General features: G+C 44.7%; 2 protein-coding genes across 2 annotated transcripts in view; one reads left to right on the top strand and one right to left on the bottom strand.

Moving 5' to 3' along the window:
- The window catches only part of SYN3 (synapsin III), a gene marked incomplete at both ends in the record, with an annotated part of 318,172 nt that overhangs the window by 40,828 nt on the left and 255,420 nt on the right, over window positions 1-21,924 (top strand). The window contains 2 exons of the mRNA XM_080935390.1: window positions 11,375-11,531; window positions 14,266-14,355. Coding sequence (XP_080791516.1) covers window positions 11,375-11,531; window positions 14,266-14,355 — 247 coding nt within the window. The remainder of the gene's footprint in view (window positions 1-11,374; window positions 11,532-14,265; window positions 14,356-21,924) is intronic.
- The window catches only part of TIMP3 (TIMP metallopeptidase inhibitor 3), a 48,413-nt gene continuing 42,870 nt past the window's right edge, over window positions 16,382-21,924 (bottom strand). Inside the window, exons 3-5 of the mRNA XM_080935337.1 lie at window positions 21,663-21,774; window positions 21,059-21,180; window positions 16,382-20,138 (exon numbers count right to left, since the gene is read on the bottom strand). Of these exons, the coding sequence (XP_080791463.1) occupies window positions 19,941-20,138; window positions 21,059-21,180; window positions 21,663-21,774 (432 nt within the window). The 3' untranslated portion in view covers window positions 16,382-19,940. The remainder of the gene's footprint in view (window positions 20,139-21,058; window positions 21,181-21,662; window positions 21,775-21,924) is intronic.

Genomic DNA, 21,924 nt, shown 5'->3' with positions numbered 1-21,924 from the left:
AGTTTTAAAAGTATTTATTTTATTTATTTACATCCCAAATGTTGCTCCTCCTCCTGATACCTCTTCCCAGAGTTCTTCACCCCATCTCCCTTCCCCTTCACCTCTGAGAGGGTGCTCCCCCTTCCAAGCATCCAGTTCCCTGGGGCCTTCAACCTCTTCAGGATTAGGCGCCTCCTCTCCCGTTGAGGCCAGAGAAGGTAGTCCTCTGTTACATATGTGACCAGCCCATGTATGCTCTTTGATTAGTGGCTTGATCTCTAGGAACTCCCAGGGATCCAGGTTAGTTTTTTTCTCAATTATTTCAATTTTTTTCTTATTGTATGCACCAGGACACTGGGGTGTGGAGTCATGTCCATTTTACATTTGTTTTGATATGGACTTTATGAATGCCTATGTGTTCAACAGCTGCTAGGAACCCAAGAAAGGTCCCAAATAAAAGCTTTGGAGCCCAAATACACAGCCTCAGAAGTGTCTGGGTATGGTGGTGCATGCTGACTGTCTCAGCACTCAGAGGCAGAGGCAGGAGTATCTCTGCAAATTTGAGGTCAGCCTAAGGTATATAGTGAGTTTCAGGTCAGCTCAGGCTGCCTAGTGAGACCTTATCTCAAAAACTTAAGATAAAATAAACAATAGGAAGGCAGAGACTGGGGAATCATAAAGGCTCAGTAGGCAGCTAGTCTAGCCTCTTTGATAAGTTCCAGCCTAATGTGAGAGCCTGTCTTATAAAACAACAGTCTAGGTTGACCTCTGGCCTCCACACAAATGTGTACATATAAACATGGACACACACACACACACACACACACACACACACACACACACCATAATTCTCAATGGACTTTGTTCTTACTTGATTTATCTCCTACGCCTTAGTTTCTTAAAACACAAGGCTATTAATAAACTCTGCATTCTAAGGTCATCTTGAGGATAACATTTAATGATACTAAAGATAATATCATTAAATGCCTAGAGATGAGTCCTAGTATAGAGGAAGTAATTCACCTCACTGCCTGTGAGGACAAGGTGGGAGAATCCTGGCTATATAGAGCTCCATGCGACACTTGGCAATATCTGAAGAAATTTTTGTTCCCAAAGGAGTGCAGGTTCGCAACTACATCTCCTGGCTAGAGGCCAGGGCTACTCCCTAATTTCCCCTGATGCATAGGAAAGCTCCCAGATATCCCACTGAGATTGGAAAGCCAGTGGCTGCAAGGGCTGGTTGGTGACTTCACTTCTAAGAGCTGTATGAACCTGGCAGGTTCTCTAAAAGTTCTGTGCCCTAGTTTCCTGATTGGTTTTCTTTTAGAGGGTTAAATGACAGCTTAGTCTGGGACTTCTTAGTAGAGTAGCTATAATTTGAGATCTGATGAGGAAAAGAACAAGCCATTGAGCAGGGGGGTTGACAATTATTTGTGTGTGTGTGTGTGTGTATGTGTGTGTTTATTTGTTTTCATATGCAAATATGTGTGCATGGTCCTGAAAGCCAGAGGTCAACTTTGGGGATCCTTCTTTGGGTGCTGCCCACCTAGTTTTTGAGACAGGGTCTCCCATTGTCCTAGAAAATCAGTGCTGAGGAGCTAGTGAGCTCTAGAGAGCCACCAGTCTCTGCCTCCCCACTGCTGAGATGACGTGTGTGTCCTACCGTAAGTTGTGTGGTCTTGGCATTTTGAAGGGATCCTAATGTAGTTTCACTAGGTGGAAAGGCTAATTAATGGCAGGTGAGTGTATAGGGCAATAGAGAGGGGACATGGGGACTGGAATCAACTGGCACAGTCTGATATGCCCAACAGGCTTAACAATTAAACAAGGCCAGGGTCTAGCTGGGACTACAGTGGGAGAGGCTTGTTTCTTGCTTTCTACCATTTAGTTTCATTTCTGTTGTGGTAGGGGAAAAAACTCCTGACCAAAAAGAAGTTAGAGGAGGAGAGGGTTGATTTAACTGACATTTGTAGATCATCATCCCATTCTAGTTTTATTCTGGCACTGTAATCATACCTCTGAGACAAAGCAACTTGTGAGAAAAGGGTTTGTTTGGTTGCAAATCTAGGTCACTAAAGGAAGTCAGAGAACGAACTCAAGGGGGGTTGAGAGTTGGGGGATTAACACTGTTGCTGCCCCAATCTTTCAGTCATCTAGCTTTGCTTGTTTTTTTATTTGTTTTGTGTTTCAAGACAGGGTTTCTCTGTATGGCCCTGGCTGTTCTAGAACTCACTTTATAGACCAAACTGGCTTTGATTCTCCTTCCTCTTCCTCCCATGCTGGAACTAAATGTGTGTGTGTGTGTGTGTGTGTGTGTGTGTGTGTGTGTTTGTGTGTGTGTGTGCCACCACACCTGGCTTCATCTAACTTTCTTATATTGCCAAATTCCACTCATCTAAGGATGGTTCTTCTACAGTAATTAGTAATCAAAACAACCGCCCCCCAGACATACCCATAGACCAATCCTACCCACACAATTCCTCAACTGGGGTGCTTCTATCAATGACTCTAGAGTGTATCAAGTTGACAATTAAGGTGAAGGTGAACAAGTTCATTACTTCAGGAAAGAGAAGGCAGGAACTTAAACATCATATCTATGATCAAGAGCAGACAGAAAACTAACATATAAATTACTGACCACTTGATTCTCAGTGCTCAGCTCGTTTTATCTTCTCTTTCACAGTTCAGGGCCAAGCCTAGGGAATGGTGCCACCTACAATGAACTAGGCCATTCTACATCAATTAACAATCACAATTCTCATAATCATGCCCTTAGGCTGACCTGGTCTAGATAACTGCTCAATTAAGAAGACTCTTTCCAGGTAATTTTTGGGTGTGTCAAGTTATCCATTAATCCTAAGTAACATAGTCATCCATCTGTCCATTCATTCATCTACCTGTCATCTATAGATACCTGACAAGCATAATCTTTTGATAACATCAAATTATAAAAAAGTGGAATTCTTAAAGGAATACCTAGTCTCCTACTGAATTCTCATTTCTTTACCAAATGAGCAATTTTTCATTTTTTTTCTTCCAAACCCTAATCCTTCAAGGCTTTACTGATAAAATGGGTTATCTTTTTAGATGCTTTTATTCACATAGCAGTGTACCCTTAGAGTTTTCCATAATAAAACATCACTATTACTGCTTTCTTTTTTTTTTTCAGAAGAAAGATAGGATTTTAAATTTTTTATTTAATTTTTTAAAGTTATTCACTTTACATCCCACTCACTGCCCCTCCCAGTCACCCCATCCAACAGTTCTTTCCCCATGGCCCCTCCCCTTCTCCTCTGAGTGGGTGGGGGCCTCCCTGTATATTCCCCCCACCTTGGCTCTTCAAGTCTCTGTGGATAGACTCTTCTTAAAATTCTGCATATAAAATTGTTCCGTTTATTTTAATATCAATTTTAATTTAATATCTAATTTTATTTATTTATTTATTCACTTTATATCCTGATTACTGTCTACTCTCCCAGTCTACCTCCCACAGTTCTTTCCCCCATCCTCCCTTCTCTGAGAGGGTGGAGCCCCGTCCCCATCCCATATCCCCGAACTCTGGCACATCAAGTCTCTGCAAGGCCAGGCTCTTCTTTTCCCACTGAGGCCAGACAGCCAAGTTAGGGGAATGGATTCCACAAACAGGCAACAGCTCTAAGGATAGCCCTTACTCCAGTTGTTCGGGGCCCACATGAAGACTGAGTTGCTTTTCTTCTCAGTTCCTTTGTCTGTAGGGGAACTGAGGTCTAGCCTCTGTATACTCCTTGGTTGGTGGTCAGCCTCTGAGAGGTGTTTTATTTTAAGGCAAACAATAGCTAAAGAAGATCCAACTTCCTATTTCCCATTCCTCTCCCTTCAAATCAGGTTAGCATATTGGTGAATGTCCATCTAACCATGTTCCTATGTATTAATGAGATGGGTTTGTTGTTTAATAAAAACATGAACATTAATTTCCAGTGAATTTTCATGAATAAAGATATTCTTTATTTGTTGGGTGTAATATTTGCTATAATTTTAACATAAATCTCACCTAAATCCATATGCTAGTAATCAGAGATGGGGCCTTTGGGAGTAAGCAAAGTCCTCAGGATGCAGTGAGATTAGTTTCCTTGCTAAGAGATCTAGAGAGCCACCTTACTCCTTCCTACTGTCCCTGGTAAAGGCACAATGAGGAGGCCACGCCATGAACTGGAAAGTAGGGTTTTACTACTCACTAATTCTTCTGCTTCCTTGACCTTGGAGTTTCAGCCCTCAAAGCCATGAGAAATAAATATCTGTTGTTTAGAAGCCACCCAGTCTGTGGTATTTTGTTACAACTCCTGGAATAGACTACCACAAGGCCACTGTTTTGGCAAGAGGAGCATGTAAGTCTGGATGGATTTACATAGAAGAACAAAATGAGCCAGAAAAGCCTAGAAGCTACCAGAAGGAAGGAATACGGGACTAACCAAGGAATTAGATTGCTGGGGCTGCTGAAGACACCATCCCAGGCTGTGTCGCTTAAGTGACAGAAATGCATCCGCTGCTAATTCTGGAGGGTCTGAGTTTAACTAACGTCAGGGCATCTGGTCCTCTGGAAGTGTCAGGGAGAACACTTTGTTGCCTCATGCTAGCTTCTCGAAGTTGTCAGCAGCCCTTGAAAAGTTCTGGTTTATAGATTATAATTCCCATCTTTGATTCTTTTATCATTAGTGTTTGAACCCCCCCCACCCCGTGTGTACACGTGTGTATACACGTGTGTGTGCATATGGATAGGAATGGTTTCCTCTTACAAAGACACTTATGTCCACTCCACTGCAGTGTGGCCTTTTCTTCCCTCAGTGCTATCTGCAAAGACCCCATTTCCAGGTCAGCTCACCTTAGGTCACAGGTAACAGGGATCCGAACTTGAACCTGGGCTTTGGAGAGACAAGATTCAGCCCAGGGTAGATAAAGGACAGGGGAAGAGGTAAAGGGTGGAGGAGGAAGATGGAGCTCATGACACACTCTCTGACACGAGACAAAGACAAGCCCAAGGCCAAGAGACTACAATCCTGAGAATAGACACAGGAAACCTGCTCTCCCCAAAGCCTCTGCCTGTGTTTTTATTAAACTCTAAGTACTTAAAAGCTCCGAGATTCATGAGAGCAGGTTGCTCATCAGCTCCTTCAAGTCCCTTCCCCACTGGCGCATGTAGCTGGCAGCTCCCCCCATGGGCCCCACCAGCCTGGCTGCAGTATCCTGTTTTCTGCTCCTTGCCAGATTTCTGGTTGGTTGCCACCTAATTCCTTTGAGCCTGGACTAATTTCTTGCAGTCCTCAGGAAGCATCGCTAATTCTCAAGTCTTCCCATCTGGCCGGTCCATCCTCACTCTCTGTAGCGCATGCACATTTCCTGTGATTTATACTTGCAGCAAGATGGTGTCATCGTGAACTTTAAAACACAGAGACAGCCCTGATGGTCAGATCTCCCTCCCTCCCTCTTGCTGGTTTGCAGCTCCCTGGGTTCCTGTGCCCTAGATTGTACACCAAAGCTTATGCGTATAGAAGCCGAGTAGAAAGGGTTCTGGGGAGTATAGAGACAGTCTATAACACAAGTGGAGTGTTTCTGCTGGCATGCGTATAGATCAGAATGCCTGGAGCCTCTCCAGGCCTGGCTAGGAACAGGTATGGGTGTGATGGACCAGGCTGTGACCCAAGTCAGCACGAACGTCCCTTTTGCCAACTTAGAAGCTGTACAACAAGGAATGGTTGCAAAATCTCAGTGAAGCAGCTGAGAATAATGAGGTTCCTGCTCATTAGCTGAGGTCCCAGGCAAAGCCCTTCCAGAATCCATTCTTGCTACTTCAAGGCCTTCTATAGTTGAAGGAATTATGACACTTCTCCAGTGGTTCAGAGTGACTCGGGCTTGGCCCCCCTGCCTCTTAACGGTGCCTCAAGCTCTCAGTAATCCCCAGCAATGCACCATCTGGCCTGTCCTTACCATTTAATTATCTGTCATCCTCAATTTCCTTGGAGTACTGACAACCACTTCTAAGACATACCTAGGTCCAAGAGCTCATATAAAAATTTAAGAGGGAGATAAAAAGGAACCCTAGCGAGAGTCTCCATGGCCAACTTGTGTGAGATTGTCACAGACCCTGTGAAGACATGAAAGGCACAGGACTTGGACTCTGGGGGACAGCAGAGACAGAAGAAAGCAGTGGTGGGCTGGCGTGGGAGTCACTATAGTGTTTTACCAATGCTCGGCTCTGGTGCCATTTCATATGTCTCTATATTCCAGCCACAGAATTGGTTGCAAACTTTGTCACTTTGTCCCAGTGTTAGAGCCATATTGATGGCAATAGACACAGATCAATAGAAACCAAGCAGAAAAGAAGACTTCATGGTTCACTGAACTCAGAAGATAAAGGTGGCTGTCGGTCAGGCTCTGTGGATATCAGGGACTAGGCAATCAAGGCCTTTGTCTCTGTCTAAAAAGACCATAGAGGCATCTGTTCTGCAGCAAATAGAATTCTTCCATGTAGGGGGAAAAACAGAAACAAAAGATCTCCATTAGCTAACTTCTTAGCTGACCATGCCTTTTCCCTACAGTTTGTAGACAGCAACTTCAGGGAATCTGATGAGACCCTTCTTCATGGATCCCTAACCTTATTAAGATCAGTTCTTGCCACAGTTCGCTAATGGAAGGAATTTGATCATGAGTTCTACCTGCCAAGAAGAGAAAAAAAGATATTGGCAGATAAAATAAAACCCACAACACTCTTCCTGCTACCTAGAGAATAAACCCCTGTCTGTAAAGAAGCCTACTTCTTTTGCAAGATCTAAGACTCTCCGTACACATTTACCCAGACCAGCCCCAGGAAGAACTTAACGCTGTTTTATTTTTCCAAGGCATATAGCCCTGGCTGTCATGGAACTCACTCTGAGGATATAGCTAGCTCAAACACTCAGAAACTACCTGCTTCTGCCTGGGATTAAAGGTGTGCACCACCAACACTTGCCCCTTGAACTGAACACTCTCTGGGACACCTTAGTGTCTTATTCACACCTTTGTCATGGCATTTGCTTTTTGTTCATTTGTTTGTTTCCAATTTGATGCATGTTTGCTGTACACATATTCACTCACATCCTTTAAACATTAGATGTGGGAACCTTATCAGTTCACTGGCCTTTCTTCAAACATTCATAGGTGTATAACACATATTTTGATGATAGTCCCTCCCTCCCCCTTCCTTCTCTTCCTGTTAATCACATTTATCTTGTGTGTAGTTTTACCCTCTACCAGCCTTTGCTCCTGGAAGTGACAAGTCTACCAACCCTCACCTGGCTTCCCTTGAATCTTCAAACAAAAAACACCGACACACAGTTGCTCAATTACAACTTGCCTATAGGCCCAGTCGCAGAGCAATGCTGTCTCCCACCAAGAAAAGCGAGAAAAGCATGCCCTTATCAGTCTCTTATCTCAGTCTCGAAGGCCTGTCTTATTCTTCAGTTGCTAAAGACCTCTGACCGCCTTCCTGCCTGTAGGAGTGGCCTATATAACTACTTTGTTTTGAGATCAGTTCTCCTCTCTCCAACACAGAATTCTGTTCCCCTTTCTGCCTCCAGGAACTCAGAAGTCCCACCTATCCCTCCACCCAGCAATCGGTTCACGGCTTTCTTTACGGACAGACCAACAACCAATTGGGGAACAGGACTTTAGCATCAGAATTCCCTCCTACACGTTCATCTTCCCCAAGTCAGACAAGCTTGCTTCTGCTTTCCCATGTGTCGTGATTATATGCACCTATGTGAAGTCTGTGAGCCCAAATTAAAGAAAACACATGGTCGATAGTTGTCCTTTTGACTATTACTTATTTTGCTTAAGATAATTCCAGTTGCATCCATGTTCCTGCAAATGACCCAATTTCATTCTTGTCTATGGCTGAACAAAACTCCATTCTTTCATGCATTCATCTGTTGATGACATCATCTGAGGATGACATCATCTGTTGATGACACCTAGGCTGATTCTGTAACTTGGCTCTTATCTGGGCAAACATTTGTTTGATATTTGTTTGGTATCTCCATACACAAACTCATCCTGGGCTGTCAGCTCTATAATCTGGGATCATGCTCCCATCATCTTGGTATCTTCAGTACTTGGAAATATCTGGGGACCAAAGACTTAAATGTTTGGAAGACATGAAGGACATCCATCCTTTGGCTGGACAGAGAAACCAGAGTCCTAGAGTTTAAAGAAAGCAACTACCTGCTCCTAGTCGCTAACCTCTGTACACTCCTTGGAGCTTTAACCGGAGAAGCCTGTGCATCCCATGTAGCAGTGACCATACCTATAGACTGTGGCACATGCCTGGCCAGCCTTAGTGCCCTGGAGGAAGGTACTGCCCTTTAGGTGTGATAATCTTGAGAGGTCAGAGAAAGTCAGTGTGTTTCTTGGGATTAAATTTTTCTTGTTGGGGCTGATATTCCTCCATAAATACTGAACCCCTGTCTCTATGAAGCAGCCCATAGTTACGAGGGCCACATACTACTGCCTGGAAACCGTGACCATCAGACTTTATTTCTTCCCTGTGACCACAAGAAAGAATTCCTTCCTCTTCTTAACAGCCATTCCTCCCCCATGTTTATTGTTTACCCCTTGCTCTTATCTACACTCTTTCTGTTGCCCTCTCTGGCCTTTGCGAGCACTATATCCACATACACAACTTGTCTCCACTCTACTCCCCAGAGACACATAATTAAAAGTATAAAATCTTTTCTTTAAAACACTGTTCTAGTCTTACAGGCTGGCCTGGTTACCCTTTTCCTAAGCAGTGAAGTTTGACTATTTTTTCTTGATCGTGTCCCTATTGGGAATTCTTCACACATCTAAGGAAGCTAGGAAGAGAGCCAGCATCAGACTTTTAACTGCGTTCTGAAGGTGGCCTTACCCCTGGCAAAACACTGGGTACACGGTCATTATTGTCTACAAGGGAGGCCACCCTGTCAGGAAGGGGTCCTTCCTAGCTACCGGACCCTCTATATAGCAAAACAGAGTGAAAGCAAAAGGTAACACCTGATAAGACAGACCAGGGGGAGTGTGGGGAGAACACACTAGTGTGCCTTCTAAAGACACACCCAGTAAAAATGTCACCACACTTGATAGGAAAGGGGCTATGTTCTTATTGTATAGAGGCCCTGTGAGGAAGCAGAGTGGAGTACCACGGTTTTTAAAATGGAGGAAAGGTGTGAGCAGAGTCGTGTAAGAAAGACAAAGCAAATGATTAATGTTTAAAATTACGCAGTCAAATAACAGAGACATGCTTGGCACCTGTCGGGGAATATGACTCAGCAAATTGAAACATTCATTGTTCAAGAAACTACAGCGTCATGAGACCTGATTGTTGCAAGCCTGTAACTCAAGCAACTTAGAAGATTAAGGCAGGAAAACAAGTTCAAGGCCATCGTAGGCTACAGAGGGAATTCGAGACTAACCTGGACATCTTAATGAGATGCTGTCACAAAGGGGGGTGGGGTAAGAGGGATTGAGGGACATACCTCAATGGTAAGGCTCTGCATTGAGTCCCAGTACTGCAAAGAGCAACAAAACAAAAACACTCTGTGGTGCTGGCAAAGATGATGAGAGATGGAAATCGGGAAAATGAACCTTGAAACCACCATGGGATGGGAGGTGTCCTTTAGGAGCAAAGGAAGAAAACAGAGCGCTTGCCTAAAATGTGGCAAAGCCTGAATATGATTCCTGGCAGTAATGAAAAGAAGGAATGGGAAGAAAAGGAGACGAAGGAGGAGGAGAGGAAGAAGGAAAGGAGGTGGGGGGAGAGAAGCTGGGGAAGAGGAGAGGGGGGGAACCAGAGAGAAAAGGAAAGAAAGGAGAAAGAAACATTGGTTTTTAGGGTATTTTGGTCTTAGAGAAACTATTCATAGCATTGCATTATGTAGAAAATTCCAGAATCATAATGGATAGAAAGCATTAAATCAATTATGTGTATGACTACATGCTGTATACAGTAAAATAAATAGTTGGATCAAAATGTGTATATAAAGATTGTTAGGAATTTTCTCTGCATTTTGTAAAAATCTCTGGCAATTTGTTTACTTCTTCGTGCATTCCATGGGTCTTTCGGTAAATCATATAAAAGTAGAAACGGTTCTGTTGCAAGTAAGTGCTTCTGATCGCCATGGAATCCCTCCTTCATTCTTCCGTCTCGGTTGCTCTCAAGGATTCTAGCTTTAACCTTCCTACACTAAGGTTGACCATTCCTGTAAACACACTGTGAGTCAGACTCCTGAAAACCGGCCACAGTCTGACCTGAGTAGCCTGTGAGGATAAGTGACCATTTAGCAGAAAACCTCCTGGCATTTGCTTTGGCAGGAAAGGATGAAGTTCACAGCCTCCACCACCCTTCATATACCTGCCCTGCAAGTGTCAGACACTAGGGCATCACTGAGTGCCAAGGTCAGCATGACCTGAGACACATTTGCACTGTGCGTGTTCACTTTGTCTGTCCTCGGAGGAAGCGAGTCCTTCCCCTCTGAGAGTTATTTTAGATTATATTTGAATTATTTTAAAGAGGCAATACTTCTGTGAAGTTAAGGATGGGACTCCAGATGAGACAGAACAGATCAATTGCACCATGTTGAGTGTCCACCCTCTGTCCTCTGTGAAGCCGGTTTTCTCATGTGTCTTCGAAGTAAGGATCACAAAAATAAGTTGGCCTTTGACAGTGTGAATAGGGCACAGTGAGTCTGCCAAGAGGCAGGATGTGGTGTTAGAAGCAGAAGGACTGGAGAACCAATGACAGAGTCTCTGTTTGTCAGCTTCTCGGTACACGGGAGGTAATTCCTCAGAGCTGCAGTCTTCCCAGCTGTGAAGTGAGGAAGTAACAGCCCAGCCCTTCCCCAGCTCTGTTCATCCATCGGGACCCCATCTTCAGAGGGGCCCAGCAGAGAACCTACTATGTGCACATGCAGTCTACTACTTTCCAGAGGTTGCCACTTAGAAGCCAAGGCCAGTTTGGTTGGAAGACTACAGGGAGGAACTGTGGGGACCAGACAATTGACAACGATATACCTAACCCTTCCACTTACTTGCAACATGCCTCTTTGAGCAAATTATGCATCTTCCTGAATTTCAAATGTACCTCTGAGAAATGGGAGCTGATAGCATCCACACACAAGGGAATGTATATATTCTGTGTGCTGCTCAGAATGTAGTAAAAAGTTATTCCATTGCCTAGTTGTTTGAGACACATGTAGCTTTGAGTTTTGCCTGGCCCTTTCTTCCCTCCCCTCCCCTGAGCTCTCTCACCTGAGAGCTCCTTTGGGTAGCAGATAAATAGGGTCGGACCTATAACCAGCAAGCCTTGGTTCTACATCCAAGAGGTAACCATCGTTGTTCCCTCTCTCGGCAGGTCCTTCAAACCTGACTTCATCCTGGTCCGACAGCACGCCTATAGCATGGCCCTGGCTGAGGACTACCGGAGCCTGGTCATTGGCCTCCAGTATGGAGGGCTTCCTGCCGTCAACTCTCTCTACTCCGTATACAACTTCTGCAGCAAGCCTTGGGTGGTAGGTGATGGATCTAGAGGGAACCGGGAAGCCTGAGGTGGTCCTGTAATGGCTCCATTCCCCCAACTCAGGGACTCAGCAAGAAGGAGAATGTTATTTAAACAACTAAGCAAACAACTTGACTCCAGGCCTCAGGGAATTGCAGCCTTGCAAATATTGTGTTGCACATTATGATACAGGTTCGTGCTGTAGGAATATTAATCTTGATGAATATAGCTCAGTTGATACAGTGCTGGGCTCAGTCTCAACTGCTTTGTAACCCAGAAGTAGCGGTGGATACCTATAATCCCAGCACTTAGTAGTTAGAGGCAGGAGGACTTCCTTGGTTATGTACTGAAAGGTCTAAGCCAGTCCAGGCTATGTGAGAGACCCTGAAAAAACAAACATCTATTACCATTTTTTAACATTCCAGCATAATCTTCTTACTGTTGCTCTTCAAAGTTACTAAACACTTATTGAATGCCAGAAACAACCCATGCTATCGCTGTAGCTGATGATGACCTCATTCCTCTGTCCTAGGGAGGAGAAGGCTTACTTTCAGGCTGGAGAAGAAATTCTGGAATCTTAGGACTAGTGAGTGGTGAAATCAGACTCCGAAGTCCTCTTTCTCCAACTTAGCTGCTTTCTCCCCATGAATTCACTAGTCTCAACTATTCATTTGATTTACTCAAGTTTCCATTTAAACATCATCAAAAATAAAGGGTCTTCCTAAAATACCAGCCCTCTTCCATTCTCTCAAATACTCTCAGTCTGTAACTCTACTCTGTTACCCCACAAATGGGTCTGCACCTAAATAGCATCATTCCTTTAGACATGATCTGTCTCCTTTATTAGAAGCAATACACACACACACACACACACACACACACACACACACACACACGAGAGAGAGAGAGACAGAGAGACAGAGACAGAGACAGAGACAGATAGACAGAGATAAAGTCAGAGAGAGAATATCAGTGTATCTGCTGCTTGATTTCCTACTGAAACAGTCTATTAACAAATATGACAATTGTGTCCTCAGTTCTATGATAAACATACCTTGATACCTCAGGGAAGGGAGGACAAAGGCAGCCCAGAGGTGAAAAGAAAAATGCTATGAAATGCCTCAGCTCTCTGGTCCACCCTGTTTGGCTGCCTATCTGCTATCACTGGGAGAGAAGGGCACTGATTAGTCTGGACTATGGAGCTAGATTGCTCAAGGCCAAGTTTCTTCGTTTTAATGTGTGCCCTCAAGTAATTGCATTAACCTCTCTGAACTCAGCATTCTTATTTTTAAAATGATGATAATAGAACCTGCCTGGTTTTCAGAAGGGGCATATAAAGTGTTTGTAATGGTGGCCGGTACACAGTACACCCACAAGAAATGGTGACATTTGTTGCCTCTTACACATGGACTATGTTCATGCTGGGGTGGCACTCAGTATTTGCCGGATTACTATTTGGGTTACTTTAATACACATGGATAGTCTTGGCTGTGGTCATCCTGGCTGTGGTCTCTTTGTGTCATTAGACTCATGGACTCTACAATTTGAGTACCATGAGAAGGAAACAGTCTATAGTTTTGATAGCAGCAACTTTACTAGCATTCACCATGTCCTGTACTCGGCCCCATCTCTATTATCCAGAAGAGGGAATTGGGGCCCACACAGCTGGCAATCAGTGCTGCAGCTCTTCTCCATAACCCATGAGCTTAGCTATAGGTTGCACTCCCTCCCTGAACTCCAGCTTCCTTATCTAGAAAGTGAGGAATGCCCACAAACATCATTTCTGAAGTTCTCCAAGAATGACTCTGCGCTGTGCTACATACTTGGGCTGTTTCTCAAGAGGGCACAGGAACCCGGTGCAGGAATTTCCCCAGCTTTTTATTCTCACTGTTCAAGATCTTAGCATTTGCCTGGAGCAAAATGTGGCTCTTCTTCTACCCACCAGATAGAGTCCAAGCTGCTGTTCTGCTACCTGCCTATCATTTGCCTTTGCCTTCTAAGTGGATAAGACCCTTGGTCCAGCCTCTTAAAGTTCATGAGGACCACCATTTGCCTGCTTCTTAATCATACCCCACACCTGAGGCTTCAGCCATGGTAGCCACTTGAAGGCCTTCAGCAGCAGTGGTCCCCATGACTACACAAAGCCTTCTTTCTCTTATAGTGTAGATCCAGAAGAGTCTTCCTGATGACCACCACCCTCCTCTATGTCACAAATCCCCCATGCTTCCCACTAGCATTACCATAACATCCCAGCCCTGTACTGTACTAATTAGGAAAGTGTGGTTCAGAAACCTACAGTGACTTCTGCCCCTCCAGGTGTCATAGCTAGTACATAACAGTAAATACATTCTTAAATTTGAATGAGTCTGGACTCACAGTAACTAGCACGGAGTGCCTACAGTGCTGTCCTAGAAAGATAGACATTGCAGGCAGAGGGATGGCAGAACTCCCAGAGCACTGTACTGGGGTAAGGACCTTGTGTGAAAATGGCTGAGAATGCAGTTAAGTGCTTGTAAAATGTGGTTGACCTGTAGATAGTCACCGGTTAACTTGCTAGGTCAGGGGCAAGGCACAAAAGGTCAAAGAGAAGGTGATATTCAACCAAGGCTGGTGACTTTTAGTCCTAGTGGTGGACAACAGCTTCTATAACTTAGTCAGGGAAAACACGTGAAGGCCAGGGTCAAGTGGGTGCCAGGACCCTAGTGGGGAACTCTGGCTGGCTAATGGTCTCTCCTTTTCTCTCCCAGTTCTCTCAGCTCATTAAGATCTTCCATTCCTTGGGTCCTGAGAAGTTTCCACTGGTGGAGCAAACATTTTTCCCCAACCATAAGCCAATGGTGAGTTTTAAAATTCTCTTTATTTTTAATTCTGCTGATCTTCACAATGTGGAATGACTTCACATGTCTGAGTCTCTTTGGGCAGCTCAGGACTTGTTTCCTAGTTATCTCTGTTCCACATAGGAGCCTTTATGTCCTGTGCTTGTGGGAATATCTAGTGTTCTTGGGGAACCTTGAGGAAGATTCAACTTCTCCAGGGTAAATTCAGGCATTGGAACAAAGTGACAAAGGTACTTGGCTTTCTGTGAAATTCCGTTAATTGTGAACACATCAAGGCACATTTTGAACTGGCATCCTGAAACCAGAGGTGGAGTATAAAGGAAAAGGGTACTTTTATGATAAAATTATTATCTCCAGTACACTTTTCCTGGGACCTGGTTTCCACTGTAATTTTAATAAAAACTGTGATACTTTACTTGAGCTGATTATGAAAGAGAAATGTGCTTACAGGTTTGATTTCCTTTCCTTGGAGTGTATTTCTGGGAGTCACTTGGGGCCAAACTGAGAGGCTGTGGCTTCACTACCTGTTTGGAAGGTAATTTTTTTTTAGTGAGTTGGAGATTTCTGTGTCCAAGGCTAGAATTTTGATAGAAGTATTTGAGCTCTTGGACTCAGCCTACAACATGTGTGTTTGTGTAATTGGTGCATGGTCAGTGAATTTGGTCATACATGGAATAGGGGTCTCAGGGAACAAGAGTAGGTGTACTCACAGTAGCTAGAGACTGTGGTTGGATTGTAGATTCCTAGGCTCTGGCTGGTGAGCTGAACAGGCTTGTTTGAAGACACTGTCAGGTAGGGCTACAGGCTTCAGTGGGAGCAACCTAGCCGGTAAGAGGCTCTCACTGATTGTCTATCTACTGTATCCATGACCCATCCATCAGTCACAGAATCCAGGATGTCTGGTTGGAGTGAGTAAGTGTAGGTAAATCTGAATTATTAATTCTGAAATGAAAGCAGCCAGATTAGTAACAAACTTTCCAGTTGTCTGTTGGGGCCTTCCCAGAGTGGGTTAGCAAAGCCAGGAAAGACCCCACTTGGAATGTGGGTCTAGAACCTATGGACTGCAGGGCTCCGATGCGATAAAAGGAAATGGGGGAAGGCTGGGCTCGGGCCTTCTCTTTTCTTCTGGTCTACCATAATGAAAGATGCTGGTCCTACCATGGCCTCCTAGATAGAGTGAACCAAAGCTTCTGAAACCAGGATCCAAAGCAAACTAAATCGTCTTCCTGTAGGTTACTTCTTTCTGGTATTTTGTTTGAACAATGACAAAATCTGACTAACACAGAACATGTGTAAGTATTCTGAGATAACCCAGGATTCGCCTTCAAAGTAGTTAATTTTAGCCCAGGGTACTGACTAAATTTTAGACAAGAATTTAATCTCTTTGAGGGTAGGAGAGCCATAGAGCAGTTTGATGAGAGTTTGTGCGAGTGAGGGTATAACATGTGCCTGGGTTGTGGCGGGTGCTCAGAGTGGAGGACCTTTCAAACAGCGGCAAAGACTATGACCAACACTAGCAAAGGAGGCCTCAGTCAGATGGGTGGTGTGCAGTGGACCGGAGCTCACTGAGTCCTCAGAGGAGCTCACCAGCTGTCCTAGGGACTCAGAAATTCCTGGCAATCCTAACTAGGAGCTTTACTCGGGATTTCAGTTGGAGCATTGACAAGTATGGCTGCCTACAAGCTTACACTCCATCACCACCATGGGATTCTCAGGAAGAAGATAAGGTCTCAGGACTGTGCCACCCACTGGTGATTTAGACAGAGATCTCTTAAACCCTGGATCCTGCCAGTAGAATCATGGCGTTTACTTAGGGCTGAATTAGCAAGCATAAGGAGTTAAGGATGCCTCTCCTGAAATCTGTTGCAAGAAGGGTCTTAATTGAGATAGCCCAAGCTAATAGACATGGGTGGAAGGAGATTGTACACAGGGGTTGGAGGACAGGCAGAATCTGCTTACAAGAACCTCTCTGATATCAATTATAACCCCCCAAGACAGGACTCAAGAAGGCAAGAGACAGCGGGTGTGTGATAGAAATAAAACCACTTTACTGTTTAGAATAAAGGACACACTATAAAAAGTGAACATTATGCAACATTACAAGACAATATACATTCACGGAATATAAAATTCATAAATAACATGGAGGAAAGCTGTAAACAGTGCTACAAAATTTAGCAACAAATACATTCCTTCTAGATGGGTTTTTCTCTGGCTGGTGTCTCTTCATCACTACTGGGCTTCAGCACAGCTGACTTGCTAGAACAAAAGTAGACAGAGAATCTAAGGTATCCCTGTCCCCAGAGCATGGTCATTTCCTCGGGTCCTCTCCTTCTCAACCCAAACAACCAAGATCTGTTGAGACCTCTCTCTTCCGCCTTCTCCCATTTGATTCTGATGTCTGCCATTCGACTTTTTAAGTTTCTATGATGTAAATATTAGAGTGATATTTTTAACTTTAAGTAGCTGGGAGTCAACTGCCTGAATGACACCTTGGTGTGAGGCAGGGAAGAGTAATGCCTCCTGGACTCACACTATCTCCCAGACATACCTATCCCCCCCCAAAGTCACTGTGTCCTCTATCATTTAAGAAGCACAGTATGAGACTGTGTTTAAATGGCAGAGCCAGGAGAAAGTAAACACTGGGGTCTCCTTAAGCTCCACATCCTGGCTAAAGAAAAGGGCTAGCCTGGGCAACAAGAGCCTGTGCAGAGGAATTTCTTGGTTGGAAGGCAGAAAAGATGCCTGGATGGGACAAATAGAGCTTGGGGTCACAGTTGCCATGGCCCTGGACTACAGAAACCACGGCGTCCTGGTTGAGTAGGAGGAGAAGGGTCTTGGAAAGTGGGTGGCAGATGACCCAGGAGTAGTTGATACAGGACAAGGACATCAGTGTACTTTTGATTTTTGTTTTGTTTTTGCCTTTTTTCTTCTCCTACCCACCCTTAGGATTCCACAAGGGAGGAGGCTGGAGGAGTCTGTTCTAGCACCTTCCATTTCCTTTAATCTCCATTCTAGCGGAGTGCTTAAGTCCCAGTATTCTGCCCCGTTCCACTGTAGAATTTGAATCAGAAAAAAAATGGCATGCGGGTTTTTTCTTTTGTTTTCTTTTCTTCTTCTCTTAGACACAGTGTCCACACGACAGCCTACACATGGCACATGATTGAGCAAAATAAAACATTCACGATATGATTGAAATATCAAAGTGTCTCAGCTACATAAATGACTTTAAATTATACAGTAAGTGAACAGGTGAAATAAACAAAGCTATAGCTTATTGAAAGCTTGAAAACCGCTCTCCAATGATGTGGTTTCACAAAAGACCCATCTTGTCCAGGACTTCTCACCAGGACCTCAACAGCCAAATTGGGCTATGGTTCTGCCGATTGGTTTTATCTCCAGGTTAACTTCAGGCCTCACCTCAAGTCTGTCCACGTAGGAGGGAGGTGATTATATAGGGATTGAGAATGGCCAGAAACTTTTTGGAAAAGATGCTGGGGTGTATACGGGAGAGCACTTGAGCAGGGTAGATCAGGAGCGCCATATTAGGAGACTCTGAGGTTGAAATAGAAAACTTCAAAGAGTAAGCCAGAGGTTTACCTCTCAAAAACCACTGGCTTGCTGACCTCAGCTCCTCCTGCAGCACACCGTGGAAAGTTTTGTGCCTTTTGCTCCCAATCAGCACAAGGAAAGATGCAGGGGAATGAAGTCAACCAAGAGGCAACTTGACACCCATGTCCTGAACTGTCTTCCTGTCCTGCTATTCTATCAAACACCTGGACAAAGCAATGGTACCTGTGGGGTGGGGGCAGACTAGAACTTGTCTTCTCTCTCTCTCTCTCTCTCTTTCTCTCTCTCTCCCTCTCTACTTGTAACTGATAACTGTATTTCCTAAAGTGGAATGAAAAAGATATGATGCTAATAAAGGATAAATAGCCACAATCTGAAGGAGACAGAGCGTAATTGTATTAAATGTCACCACCTTACCATCTCCAAACCTGTACATTACATTCTCACCTACTATTGGCATTGCAATTATGACACTAAAATTTAAAATAATCTTATTTAATAGGAAAATTTATACTATGCTTTTATTTAAGAACAAAAATACAACACAACAAAAGGCCTGCAGTTTTTCGGCAGAGCCTGGCTCTCTCATGTTCACTCTGTGAGGTGACGGCCTCAGGAGGTGACGTTCACCCATTACTGATCTGGGGAAGAAGTGTATGCTGACCCCAAATCCAGGAGAGGAGTCACTCCGCTGATGTAGGATGATGTACAACTGTCCCTTTCATGAGACAGCACCCTAACCTAATCCTCACACTCATCTGCCATCAGCCAGCCAGTAAGGCAATTAAGTGAAGGGCAACTCGAACCCAGAGCAAAAGGAAGAAAGGAGATGAAGGGTCCAGTAACCCCAGTTATAGGGACAAGAGGGTGCTGAGTGTGGTCAGAGTTTCAAATTTTAATTCGGATAAAAAAAAAAAAGTCAACTTGGAATGTCACAATTTCCCATCAAACAACAACAAAAGAGATTAAACTATTCGCATATTTAACAGCATTGAATAGAATTCTGTGTCCTATAAAAAATTAGCTTATAATCCCCTGCGGGTATATGCAAATGTATATATAAACACATCCCCCTAGATGAGCTAAACACTACTTTGGAAATAGTATTCTCTACCCAAATCTACTTGACTATAGTGTCAGGTGTGTGTTTCTCCAGCTTACATGTTGGCAAGCTTCCAGCCAAACTTCCCCTAAGAATTCCCAGGAGACTGTCTTATGAGAGGCAGGAAAGGAAAGACATTCATCCCAGCCCTTTGTTTGAGTCTTTCTACAGACAGGCAGGTTGCCTGCTGAACTCGGGCAGATGTTTAAGTCTTTGCCAACTCAGAAAGTTCTGTTACTCTTGGTTGCTTGTTCCAGGATCTGAGACATCTGGTCAACCCAAGTATCACAGGGCTGGAAAACTGTGTGACCCACTCTTACAGTTTGTCCCTTTCCTCCCTCACTCTGACATGCAGACATAGACAGACTGATCCACTCACACAGTTGTATATCCTCTGGGTATAAGGCCTTTCAAATACCTGGCATCTGTCTGCTTGCTGCCCTTGACTGATTGGGAAACAGTTGGACTTCTGCCAACTTCCTTATCCATGTTTCCTGTGTACTGGGATGAAGACGTGTATGTGGAAGTGGGTCTAGGATGTGGTCATGAGAGGAAGAAGAAAAAAGAGTAGCTATTAAATGCCCCAATGGGATAGATTTTTTAATTTCTGCTTTTCCTAAAAAAATATAGATTATATATCATGAAGAAGAGGTGTATATATGCCTCATTCTTTCTGGCTTGGCACCAGAGATCCCCAGTTGGAAATGGATGATGTCAAAAACCAAAAAGAAGGGGTAGGGGAAGGGCCAGGAAGGTATTTCCAAATCAACTCCATAGACAGCAGAGACTTTAAGTGTCCCAGTGCTAAATTTGCAAGAAAACAGGCACTAATTTCATTGTCATCATGTGGGAAGAGTTAGTGTCCGGGACGCTCAGCGGGATGGGAAGGAGGTGAGATGGGGAAGGTCTGGGTTCAGGGGTCTGTGGCATTGCTAATGCTCTTGTCTGGGGGAGCCCATCCTCGGTACCAGCTGCAGTAGCCACCCTTCTGCCGGATGCAGGCATAGTGTTTAGACTGATATCCAGGGTAGCCAAAATTGGAGAGCATGTCGGTCCAGAGACACTCATTCTTGGAGGTCACAAAGCAAGGCAAGTAGTAGCAGGACTTGATCTGTAATGACACACAAGCCACAATTAGGAGTCTGCATCATGGCAGGCCCACTCTGGATTCAAACCCTGGGGGTCCTGCCCTTTAATGCTGCAAGAATGATTACACTAGCTACTAGTTCATACCACTAAGCATCCACTGGACACCAGACACGGTGTCTCTAAACTTTTGGTACAGTTCAAAATCCCCTTTATAGATGAATAGGGGCTCAGAAAGGTTAAGCAGCTTGTTCCGGGTCACACAGCATTTGAGTGCCAGATTAGATATAGAAAGCGGAGACTACCGGTGTCATAGGAAATAAAGGAATCAAAACAATAAGGGCATAGATTTTAGAGCTCAACTGCCCTGGAAATCAAACTCAACGAGCTATATAAGCCAGGATCATCTACAAAGATCTCTGACCCTTGATTTCTTACTTATACAATGAAATAACAGTGATTAAGAGCACATGAGATTATGATGAGGATTAGGGGGAGAGTGACTCAGCTCCCCCTCGTGACTTTGTATAACGGGAAGGGACTGGACGTGAGGACTTGGTTGATGAGAGGTCTTAAACAGCAGCTGATGTCAGTAGGCCTTAGTCAGCCTGCCCATCTGAGCAGGGACCCCAGTGAGTCAGCTGTCAGAGTGAACCCACTTACAACAGCTTAGCAGGACCCTCCACCAAAAGATCTTGTACCTTTCATTGGTCTTGAAAAGTAGGGAGGGGCCGGGATGCTGAAGAGCCCTCATAACCCAGCAGCTGCCAAGTACGCACTATCCAGGCAGCAGTAAATGCAGGACAAAGGCATTCTTCACAGCTTTCCTGCCTGCCGTGCCCGGGGTAGCATTCCTTACCACCCCTGCACCACCCCCAACAGGCTGTCTGTCCCAAAGGAGCAGGAATCAAAGCTTCCGGATTGACACCCGCCCCTAGAACTCACCTTGCAATTGCAACCCAGGTGGTAGCGGTAGTTGAGGCCCTTGCGTTGGGACAGTGTGAGGTGGTCCCACCTCTCTACAAAGTTGCACAGCCCTGTGTACACCTTGCCTTCATACACACGCCCTGAAGTAGAACAGAAGGCAAGGGGTAGGCATGCTGTTAGATCTCTCAACTGCCGGGGACGGGCACTGACCCCCCAACACCTTTAGACATGAACTCTGGCCCTGTTTTCCAGATGATAATGGAGCTCGAGATATTACGCATTCTGCTGAAGGCCCCAAAGGCATCGGGTCTTAGAATTCCTTAGGGTGTTGCCCATTGTCATCACTACAATGACAGCCTTAAGATCAGACTGTCATATAAGACAGACCTAACAGATTGACTGCCAAAAGCTGCAGAACAGGCAACCTATTTCTAGTCACGTTAAAGCCGGACACAACCAGATGTACCACGTAGCCAGGGCTGCCAGGCAGGACTGGATAAGCAACCCAGAGCCTTCAGCTGATGAACCACGTGTCTGCGACCTCAGGATGCCACTGACTCAAGCTTTGGCAGACCCAGCAGAGCAAAGGAGCGGGGGCCCTGGTGTTCCTGTGGGCACTTACCTGTCAGCAGGTACTGGTATTTATTGACTTCTAGCTTAAGGCCACAAAGACTTTCAGAGGCTTCCGTGTGGATGTACTGCACATGGGGCATCTTACTGAAGCCTCGGTACATCTGTAGGCAAAAGAAACATCATCATGAGAGAGAGAGAGAGACAGCACCCAAGGTCCAATCAGCATGCTGCTGTGTAGCATACGCATTTCCGGTTCCCCTGTGCAGCCGGACAGTGGCAGGCTATGAACTTGCCACCACAGGGTTCCCTGA

This window comes from Micromys minutus (genome assembly GCF_963924665.1).
Source record: "Micromys minutus genome assembly, chromosome: 22".
In the NCBI taxonomy this organism is placed as follows: domain Eukaryota; kingdom Metazoa; phylum Chordata; class Mammalia; order Rodentia; family Muridae; genus Micromys; species Micromys minutus.
The sequence above is the reverse complement of the archived record's forward strand: the minus strand, read 5'-3'. Positions and strand labels throughout refer to the sequence as shown.